The sequence below is a fragment of the Pygoscelis adeliae genome, unplaced genomic scaffold (genome assembly GCF_000699105.1).
Source record: "Pygoscelis adeliae isolate BGI_AS28 unplaced genomic scaffold, ASM69910v1 Scaffold26, whole genome shotgun sequence".
Lineage (NCBI taxonomy): Eukaryota > Metazoa > Chordata > Aves > Sphenisciformes > Spheniscidae > Pygoscelis > Pygoscelis adeliae.
In genome coordinates this window covers 1773010-1784645 of record NW_008825104.1, presented here as the reverse complement: position 1 = coordinate 1784645, position 11636 = coordinate 1773010, and the positions used below count along the sequence as shown (strand labels likewise).

Here is an 11636-nt window from a genome sequence, read left to right as displayed (position 1 = left end):
GGCCAGCAGAAGGGCAGCCGCCGTGCCTCGGGGGTCGCGTACCTCTGGGCGGCATGAAGAACAGCCGGCCGTCTCTCCCCTTCGGTCGCACCTCCCAGCTGAAGGTAGGGGCCGCACCCACACGTAGCAGAGGATCAGTCCCCAGGCTGGAGTAAGACCAGGAGGTGGTTCTGTCCCGTTTTGCAGGCGGGAAAACAGAAGAACGGGCAGTTGAGTGAACAAGTGCTTTCACTACTAAACCTTAAGCGAGGGGAATCGATTTTTTTTTTTTAACTACATTGCTCAAAAGCAAGTTTATTGTGTAGTAAGCAGGCTTACAGGGGGGTTATAGTTTTGTTTTTTTCACAGCAGGAGCTGAGTACTACAGGAAGGGCCTGGTCTGATTGTAGGATAACTGATCGTGCTTTGTTCTGTCCAGGCTTACTCCCTGCGAGGCCGAGCAACCCTCTGAAGGTGTCTTTCCCTTTGAAGTACTGTAAGGTATTTCATACGATGCGGTGAGGCTGAGCTCATTGGCATATGCGTTCATGCTGCTTAAGTTCATTCTGCAGAGGTGGTGGCACTGGCAATTGCAAAGATGTCTGACATTTCCTGGTATAAAGGCTGTGTTTACAGATGCCTATGACTGTCAAACATCAGCTGAAATTTTCCATCCAAATACTTGTTTCACACTGGGCTCACACAACAATATTTTGCTGGGACAACTCTGTTGGCTGGAGAGTTGGAAAAAATAGTCCTGTAACCTAGATGTCATTCTTGTGCTTAAGAAAACCCTGGCGTAGACCTGCAGCTGAGCATACAAAAATAATTTTGTAAGGCGTTCTTCAGGTCTCTATGAAGGAGTCTGCTCATAAACTGCTCAGAAGCATGATGGAGTGTCACGGCTTAACAAGACAACATGTTAGCTGCGTGACAGGAGGTGGCCAGGCAAACATGGGGTAAAATGCCTTGACTCAGTGAGAGTCACCTTATGAATGGTAACCAGAGGAACTCAGTGGTGGTCTTGAGCCCTATCTCTGCAGACTCTTTAGTGGTTCATAGCAGATAGAGTATGACAGTTTAAGATATGATTGTCTGCTACTCATCCATCCCCTTGGCAGTGACCACGGACCTTCACAGTAGAACACTATACATGCTACAGTAGGCGAGGCCCAACAGTTCAGTTTAAATAAACTAATCCACGGAAGCACATACAGGCATTCTAGCTCTGTTGGAGTAACACGTATATACTGGGCTGCATACTCTGGCAGAGGGCCAGAACAGATACAGGGAAGCAGTAATCTCTTCTTTCTTTTTTGTTAGACCTCCTAGTCTGTAGTCACATTTGTGGCTTCCTGTACTGATTCAGAATTTTGAATAGCAAAAGGAGAAATTCTGCAGTATGGAAATGCCAGTTCTCACATCCCTAATGTAAACAAGGCACAGCTACAGTAATGAAGCCACAACATATAGTCTGCATTAGTGAAAGCTGGAGTGGAATCAGATAACTGGTATCTACCACAGCAAGTATCCAACAAGGAAACAGCAACAAAGGTCGAAAGCATTAGAAACAACGGATGATAAGTTCCAAATGCCAAATGAAGGAAAACACATGACCAAAGTAAGAAGCAAAGTATTAGTCTCTGAAGTAGAGAATTGGCTGCGTTTTTCATATGGATAGGGGAAATGTCTTCAGCATTTGGAAGAAAATATATCCGTTTGAATCAGTTTTAAAAACTCTACAAACACTGACCTTCCCAGAATGTACATTTAAGAGGGACAATCAGTGACAGTTTTCCAGAAGTGTGCGTCTTCACCCATATCATTTACATAAACGGTGCTGAAGAATGAAGAAAAAGTGTGTTTTGCAGTCTTTTCAAGCATCACCTTGACAGTGGCTCTACCAGGAGTGTAATGGGTTGTAAAGAGCACTGTAAATTTTTTAGTTCAAGCTCTGGCTCTGCTTGAGTTAAGACCAAGCAAAAATTTATGTGACCCCTCTTTTACTGTGATTCCTGTAATACTTTGCAAAACTCAGGTTCCCAAAGTTATGCAATTTCCTGAGAAGCTCAGGTTTTGTTTAAAAAAAAAAAAAAATTTACCAGCCTTCACTGTAGCAGTGCAAAGCATGAAAAAGTTAATGTAGAGAGCCTGAACATTGTAGTAAAAAGCTGAAGAAAAGGAACAATCTTTTACTTTTTTTAATAAATGCTTCAATTTTCAAGTACCTAGATTAGCATTATGTTGATACATTTATACATGGGGATGTGCTTCAAATTCTTTTTTATAGCAACACAAGTCCCACAAGCCATCATTGAAAAGTAGAGGTCTCTCTAAATGGCCAATATTGCAGTTCATTAAGTGATTACTGCTATGTATCTCTAACAAAGGAATAATTATCAATATTGGATGATATTAAAAGTCTGGAATGCCTTCTTGGAAAACAACAGCTAAATATATTCTTAGTATTACCATAGTGTGTTGTGCGTTAGTTTTTAAAAGGTTGTTAAGATAAAAAACAACTTAATGGAGTGATAGGATACATGTTAAATTTATTCCATTTCCAAGTAAAACAATTAGCTTTCTGACTGCCAATTTTGCAAGCTTGACATATGCTATCTAGTTCAGGAACACTTTCAACCCTTACTTTGATTCTTAAAGCTTTTTAATTCCTGAGCCTTAAGATGTTTACCATAACTCATTTGCCTTGTGCAATTGACTGAGTCAATGTTAATTGCTTTAAGAGCTGAAATTTTTGTGTTTCCTCAGCTTTTTTTTACCAGCATTGTACTGGTGCCTTTCTTTGTCCCTTTAGGTCTGATTTTTTCATGCACTGAGCTGGCCATTGGGTTGTTGTCTGTGTTGACTCAAAGGAAAGAAATGTGTCCCACAGCAACAGAAGCTCTCTATACCCACACAGGTACTTCTAATTTAGTTGACCTGGTGACCAGAAGTGTCCCCTCTGCAAGATGGCAGAAACCACTAATGGATCTTCTTAAAGGTAGATTATGGAAGCCCAGCCCAGCTCTGGTTTGATGCTAGTATACAAGAAATTGCTGTGGACCTGAAGCTTACCTTCTGTTAAGGAAAAATCTTTTGTATTGGCTTGCAACTGTTGCAGCAGAACTGTACCGGCACCATTAACTAAGCAAGTTTTGCTCCTTCAGTTGCACTACGAAGATCACAATTCAGCGCTAGTATAATACCCGAGTTTCAGGCGGAAACATATTTTTACAATTGTTTCATACATTATGTGTGTGTGATAGAAATGTGGACACTGAAAATTAATTCAGCCATTCCCCGTGGTGCCATATTTTGCAGTTCAAATTCTCATTCTGCCACTGAACTGGATTTTCCAATTACTCTTGTAGTACAGTTATCATTTGAAGAATGGCATACAGTAGTGTTATTATAAGATGAAGATTGTTAACCTGAGCTATTGAAAAAAGCATTTTGCAAAAAAGTTATAAAAATGTTGGCTTATCAAAACCACTCAGAGAAAATGGCTAATTTCAATTAATATATTGAAATATTTCAAATAATTTCACTTAATATATTGAATATCTTTTGGTAATAAAAGCAAAATTAGTTTTAAAACCAGTGCTTCCAATTGAGACATTTCCTATTTGTGAATACTTTGTTTTCTTTGACTTGCAATGACTTTGTTTCAAAATGTAAATGACTTAGGAGTTAAAAAAATTAAAAGATAAAATAAAACTGAAATTTTTTTAGATATTTTGACTGACTTGGTCTGTCTTGTCTTTCAATTCACAAATGAAAGCTTTTCTATGTAAGCCTTGCTATAATGTTTAGAAAAGGCAGAGAAAGTGTATTTTGTACTCTTATAGGAAAGTTAGTTCCCTTGTAGCAGAGCTTTATGGAGAAGTAGTATTTATGATCTGGTGGATACCACAACTCAGTGAGGTTTTTTTCTGGAAATGATACTTAATCACCAGAAAAGGCTCTATTTCATTACAGCTGTAAGTCTCTAATTACTGTGAAACAGGGCAATTGTTCTAAGGAACATTTTCACACAAACTTACATGCAAATTGATTTACAAAGCCCAAACAGGAAGAATTCCCTGAAAACATAATTCTCATAATTGGCAACTGATTTACTGCTATGTCAGCAACTCGTGATGTTGTGTAAGTGAGGTCTGACTTACAAAATTGCCCACTACTATCCATCAAATCAGGAGAAACAAGGAAGGAAGGAAGGAAGGGACTGAGGAAGGGAGGAAGGAAGGTCACCAATCATTAACCTAACAGAGAAAGCAACTTTTGTAAAAAGAGCATCCTCCAAAATGCCCAAAGACTCAGTTGCCGAAAGTTTATTCAAATAGTTTTGTGCATAGCAGAGAAAATCAAGATAAATATCCATTTCAAAACTCTAACAACATGCCTACTCAAATTAGTGCTTTGGATATCTTGGAATCACTAGCAATTTTTCATTTTCCAGTGCTACTGACAGACCAGTCCCATCATTCTTATTTTCAACAAGTGATTCCTTAGAAATACTCAGGTGAGCACATTGAATGCTAGGCCACAAGGTGTTACGCAAGGGTATGAAGAACAGATCCATCGTGGTGGATCTTCCAATGTGGGGAAGAAGGAGAATCTGAACATGGACCCAAGCAACTGTCTTTGTCCCTGCTCTAGTCCTGCCACAGTTAGTTCAGCAGCTCCATTGCTGGTCTAGCCTCCGCTGCCAGGACTGGAACGAGCAGGGGAAGCAGCTGGCACTTTATTTCTCCTATCGCCTTAACGGCAGCTTGGAATGTGACTCACCATCACTGGACAGGAAACAAAATGTAATTCCTGGGAGTCGAAGTAAGCCCTCTCTCCGGTCCTGCTAGGGGGAATGCAATTCTCCTCCTCCGAGTATGTCGCCTCACTAGCGAGAGCACCGTTCTACTTATTTACACAGCTTTCTTAGATCCGTCACCTGTTATCCACTCCTTGTAGATTAAGGGAAATAATAACAGATGTGTTAAAGTCTAACTCCACATGCTAGGTTTGCTAAATGGCTGTGCAGGCCAAAACAGGCACTGCTGTGCAATGGCTTTTGCTGGATGCCTGAAATCCCGGATATAGTGGATATGCTTCTGCACAAATTACAGCTTCTCATTAGGCAGCCTGTCTGGATTGGCACAGGGGAAACAAGGGGTGGAATAAATGCTGCATTGATAAAAAGGCTGTAAGTAATATATGATTCAAGTTTTTCCCAGTATTGTTCAGTAACCCTTTTTTAACAGCTGCTAGATTCAATCATTCAAATAAGCTGTAAAATTTGTACAATTCTTTGGGCACATGCTAGCCACCAGTATTAGGAGTTAGGACATCTGCAGAGGGCATCTTCTGGGAAGCAAGTCTGTATTTTTCACTTGAATTCATGTTGGGATTTATATACAGATGTGAGATTATTCTTTTTCTGCATGGGAATTAAAAATAAATTAATACCAGAAAGTTCAGGATGGAATGATGAACCGTCAGCACATGCAATGTTTGTTGCTGACATTTAATTAAGTACAGACTGGGAAGTAACATGATTCAAGGGTGGAAAGAGCTATGATGGGGTTGGGGAAGGGAAAGCTAGAGAAAGAAAAGAGCCACACAATCTGGTGGTTGAGGAGAAGGCAGCTGGAGAGGACACTCTGCAGTACGATTCCTTCCTGCTACCCCATAAATATGTTTCAATGTAGTTAATGCCCAGAATGAATGTAGCAGAGATGCAAAAAAACAAAGATGTCTGACATGGATCCCATATGAGTTCTTCACAAAATCTGGAAATATACTTAAGCCATCTAAAATACCAACATTCTCAAATATTAACATTTTGTAATTAACTAATTAAATTCCTGTTGTGCTGGTTTTGGCTGCGATAGAGTTAATTTTCTTCACAGTAGCTAGCATGGGGCTATGTTTTGGATTTGTGTTGAAAACAGTGTTGATAATATAGAGATCTTTTTGTTATTGTTGAGCAGTCCGTGCACAGAGCCAAGGCCTCTTCTGCTTCTCACACCACCCCACCAGCGAGTAGGCTGGGGGTGCACAAGAAGTTGGGAGGGGACACAGGTGGTACAGCTCACCCCAACTGACCACAGGGATATTCCATACCATGTGACATCATGCTCAGCATATAAAGCTGGGGGACGAAGGAGGAAGGGGGGGATGTTCGGAGTGATGGTGTTTGTCTTCCCAAGTAACTGTTATGGGTGATGGAGCCCTGCTTTCCTGGAGATGGCTGAACACCTGCCTGCCGATGGGAAGGAGTGAATTAATTCCCTGTTTTGCTTTGCTTGTGCTCACGGCTTTTGCTATCTCAACCCATGAGTTTTCTCACCTTTACCCTTCCAACTCTCTCCCCCATCCCACCGGGGGGAGTGAGTGAGCGGCTGTGTGGGGCTTAGTTGCCAGCTGGGGTTAAGCCATGACACCTGCTCAGGAAGTGACAGATTCTCTGAGGCCAACACAAGCTCTGTGGAAGTGCTGAATATGGAAAGATGCTTCACACCCTTACTTTTGTCCACTGTGAAGAGATTCATACTTTCTAACTGCAAATAAGTAAGCTAATTAATCTTACTATATGTAAAATTAAGTGTGCGGTCACCACAGTCTTGCTAGACTATGTGTTGGAGATATATTCTGTTTAAGAAGCTGTTTGTGCTGCCAAGTAAGCGATGTGTCATCAAGGCCTGATTTAGCAATAGTTTACTCCATACATACTGTGGAAGCCTTACACTTCCATTTATGGCTATTTACCAATTAAGTCGCAAGTTAAGAGTGGAAACTTTATCCATATGATTGGCATTCTGGCACATGATACGCAAAGAATAGAACACAACCTGCAAACAGGTCCTACTGCAGCAGTCCTGCAGATTTCAGGTCTGATTTTCAGAGGTGTGAGAAATAGGCACTACCACTGCATCCAGTGAGAGTGACACAGGACTAGGCCCTCCAGGCTGCAATGATGACTCAGATGACATCATGCTCTATAACCGTGACAAAATACGCCTTACAGATACTGCCAACTGAATGGCCTCTTCCACATGATCACCCACTTGTGCACTGCACAATCCTGGCAGCCAAATTACTTTATGGTCCACTCCTTACAAGGTAGCTTTATGTATGTTTATCCTTTCAGTGGTGGAATTACTGAGTACAATGAAAATCTCGGCACAATGGTTTGATCCTGGGAGGTGGACAGTGATAATACAGAAGCAAAACATACATTCTCAAGCATAACCTGGCTATCTACCTACCAGCCCCAGGGATGCTAGGTAGTAAAGGTAGCAGAAATAATGCTGGGCTTCTTGCTGGTCTAACAGGTGGGTACATGAAGCAGAGGCTGAATTTATAGTACAGATCTACTGTCCATCCATTTAAAAAGCCTGGGATTTTTAACGTTAAGTCAAAGCATATTGTTGTGGTTTAACCCAGCAGGCAGCTAAACGCCACACAGCTGTTTGCTCACTCCTCCCCCTCCCCAGTGGGATGCGGGAGAGAATCGGGGAAAAAAAAGTAAAATTCATGGGCTGAGATAAGGACAGTGTAATAGGACAGAAAAGGAAGGGCAAATAATAATAATGATAAAAGAACATACAAAGCAAGTGATGCACAGTGCAATTGCTCACCACGCGCCGACCGATGCCCAGCCAGTCCCCGAGCAGCGGCCCCCCTGGCCAGCTTTCCCCACCTTTGGCCAGTTTGGGTCAGCTGTCCTGGCTGTGCCCCCTCCCAGCTTCTTGGGTACCTCCAGCCTTCTCAGTCGGTAGAGCATGGGAAGCTGGAAAGTCCTTGACTAGTGCAAGCACTGCTTAGCAACAACTAAAAAACATCAGTGTGTGATCAACTTTATTCTCACGCTAAATCCAAACCACAGCACTGTACCAGCTACTAGGAAGAAAATTAACTCTATCTCAGCCAAAACCAGGACACATATATACAGAGTTTAAAAACACAGAGCGGGAAATGTTACCCCGAAACCCCTTCTGATAATAAAGACATCTGAAGGAAGCTACACACTCGACATAATGATTGTTTGGTACAGGGTTTCCTTGTCTTACATACACCGGCTTCTACAACAATATATCAAAGCAGGAAAAGCAAACCGTCATCGCCCCTGCTGTGAGTCACAGTGTCTCTGACAAGGACTCAAGACTAAAACTATTCAGGAATATAACAAAAATGGAAAAAGAAAGCAGCATGGAAAAACAGCTCCTTGGAATGTGGAAAAAAAAAAAGTATTTTAATACCAGTTTTCTTTCTGAGTTTTTGGGGAAGTCACAAAATATTTAAGTCCCTCAGTTAACGAACCAAGTCCACTGGCCTTTCAGAAAGCACTTTGAGACCTAGATATTAAAAAGCCCTATTTTGAGAAAGGGTCCCAGACGGGATTCCAGCAGTTCCTTGGTAAGTGTCAATAGCATGGTTTTGATCACTTTACATAGTGTCTTAAAGGTTTTCTTTGTTTGTTTTCGCACCCACTGAAAAAGGTGTTGTTAACTTCACTCTTCACTGCTTACTGTTTCTGGCCCTGCTGTTTGAGGGAATGTTATTGGACAAAGCACTTCGGATTTTTCTCTTTATGTGGGTTCCCCTCTCTCTCATGTCAAGGGTCAAGTAATTTTTCAGCATACATACTCTAAATTCTAGCTGACAAACTGATTTTGCCAGGAAACTTATTTTATCTTCTGACTATAGCTGATGAAAAGAAGAAACATTTCTTACAGCAATATACTGTGTCTGCTAAACAACCTCTCCATATTTAAGTGGCTCTGATTGTTTCTTTGGCCACCACCGAGGTTAGATAGATGGAAAAGCAGTACTTTAAATTGATAAAATAATCCAGAAAGAAACTTTGACTTTAAAATACAGAAAAAAATTAGACAAAATTAGTCAAAGATGTAATTTCAAGATGCCTCAAGGTATCTGCATCCGAGTCCTGATTTGTGGCTGAGAACCCCACCCAACTGGAGGTGCCACCAGCAATGTGGAAAGTGGTCGAGCAGCGCCTCCTTCTGTGGGCATGTCTGGTCTATTTTAAAATCTGTTCTTTGAGAGTCTGTCCACAGGAAAAGTCTGATTTGGTTTTGCCTTCCATAACCTACCATATCCTCTGGCTCATCTCTGGGAAGTTCACTCTTGGTTCTCACGACCTGCAAGCCAGGAAGGGTGCTTAATTAGGGATATCCATTTGGATGTATGTCTTTGGGCACTCGCAGTCAGCCAAACTAGCCTTTTGGTTTTGGTGTGTCTTCTGCTCCTGGTCTTACCTGACCTTTCATCTGGCCTCAGATAAATCCAGGGTAACTTCAGATTTTCTTATTTAGAGCCTGTGAACATGTAAGGGAACAAAAATTTGACGCACTCTGGAAAATGAGTGTAGCTGTACTTGGTAGTTGCGATAGAAAGTTAGATAAAATAAAATTAAGTATCAATTGCAGGTGTTACGTAGGGCATTTCCTTAAGGTTGCCAGAGACACTGGGTTAATTATCTATTTATACCTGCAGTCCACATCTGGGTTGAGGTCTTTGGAGCCTACTGCTGCAGAGATGAATCTGTCATGGAACTGGCTTGAACAAACCTGTCTTATTTAGACCACAATGCTTTCAGAGAAGTAACATGCTGCTTTATTTCTTTACTCTAGATTTACAAGTTCTTTTTTCCCAGGAGGCTCCCCTTGCACAGAAGTGGAGGGCTGTTTCTACCTACCACTTTTACCGAGGGTGCTGGTTGGACTTGCTCTTGTTGGCTTTTGCCTGTCAGGTTTTCCTTTGAATCAGATAATGTCAATGATGCCACTTCCCTTCCAGCCTCTCTCATGGCCAAATGATTAGCCAGCAAACACCCTACCAAAATGGTGGTTTTCTGGGGTTTCTGGACCTTTATTTTTAGCTTTTATCCAGTGTTGAAGCTATCCCTGCCTTAACACAAAATCATTGTTCTGGGGTGATCTTGGTCCAAAGTTTACAAACTTGTCCTCCAGTCTTCCTACGATCATATTCAAAGTGGAAAGGGCTGGAACCATACTTGAAAACATATGACAACTTTTTCCTTTATAATACACATTATTACAACACAGATAGTTAAAAAGAGGTTCACATAAACTTGGAAGTCGGTCTTTGTGGACCCCACATCACTTTTTCGTAGTGTTATCCCTTAATCAAAGGTGTATTATGGCATAACCCCATTTCTCATCCATCCTACCCTTTCCCAGCAGTGCTGTATGCATCCTTTCCTGCACGCCACACCTTGGGCAGAATGCAGCATCCCAGGTTTAACATTCATGGTTTTCCTGGTTTTCTGCTGCATTATTGGACAGTCCTGTCCAGAGCATGTGCCATCTAACAGCCATCAGTGTAACTGCCTTTAAATGATGCAAAGCAGGGGTGCCTTATTTGACAGTTCTTCAAAGAGTATAAATTGATGCAGCTTTATTGATATCTACAGAGATACACCAAGCAATAGGAGATGTAACTCAGCACACCATGCATGGTATGTTACAGGTGTGAATGATACCTCAAGAGTTCATGCGTCACCGTCCATCCTGCAGCACCAAGAACACCTGTGGGAAAAAAATGAACTATAAAGGTAACACTCTCTCCACTGTGTTTGAAGAAGATGATTAAAGTTATCCCTCTTCCTATGGTGGGGGGGGTGAAAAGCTAACGCTTATCATCTCAGGCACCTTTGACGTCGTCGTTCAATCTTGCAACGATGTCAGCAAAGTCCATCAGAAAAATGAAGTCAGAATTCTCTTAGTTTTAGAAGAAAGAGGAAAGCATTTGGCAGGAAAAAATTCTTAGTATGATTTTAGACTGAACCATCAGTAAAAGGATACAGGCTTTTTATTCTTCATAAATCCTCTCCTTTGCTACCTGGAAAAGAGCATAAAACCAACATCAGATATAGAATTTCCTAGGAGAAAACTAAAACTGCATTGTTGTAGAGCCAGGAACAAACAGTTGCTAAAATAAATGTTACCACTAGATGACAGCAAATACTCGTTTTCTGTGACATTTTCTTTCCTGTGAGCAGCTCATTTACTAGAAGGCAAAAATAGAAAAGAAATCCAGCGTAAAGGGAGGAGCTGGGATAAATCCCCATTTGGAAACAAATTCTGTTCCCCCTGGAGACAGCAGCAGAGTTCTTCGTTACTGGGCTGTAAATTCTTTGTTTCAGCCCAAGTAGCAGGCTGCTTTCTAGTCCTAACTTTGAAGAGTTGTCCTCTGAGATATTAGGCTTTCTGATGTTCTTGTTTGCAAAGCAGAGCTCCAGAAACTGTGTCAGTTTTGATTTTTACTCACCTTTTTTCCATTCCTCTAAGGCAGATGCTGATCCCACAGGGATGTTTTCAGGAACAAGCAGCAGAATTTTTACAAAGAAGCAAATAAAAATATTATGATTTAAAAGTTTTGTTTATTCAGGCTACTATTTATGAGCAACTTGATCTAGTTGAAGATGTTCCTGCTCATTGCAGAGGGGTTGGACTAGATGACCTTTAAAGGTCCCTTCCAACCCAAACTGTTCTATGATTCCATGATTGTGACTGGGCCCTTCTGGAAAATACAGTTTTAATGTCGTATCAACACAGCCTTTGTTCAGATAACCCCCAATACATTGATGGCAGCTGTGTCTGTGTAAGGCAGGCATC

General features: G+C 41.3%; 1 protein-coding gene across 1 annotated transcript in view; it reads right to left on the bottom strand.

Moving 5' to 3' along the window:
• PGM5 (phosphoglucomutase 5) overlaps positions 1–8096 on the bottom strand; it is an 86257-nt gene extending 78161 nt beyond the window's left edge. Inside the window, exon 1 of the mRNA XM_009327299.1 lies at positions 8091–8096. Within this exon, the coding sequence (XP_009325574.1) occupies positions 8091–8096 (6 nt within the window). The remainder of the gene's footprint in view (positions 1–8090) is intronic.
• Positions 8097–11636: the final 3540 nt, after the last annotated feature.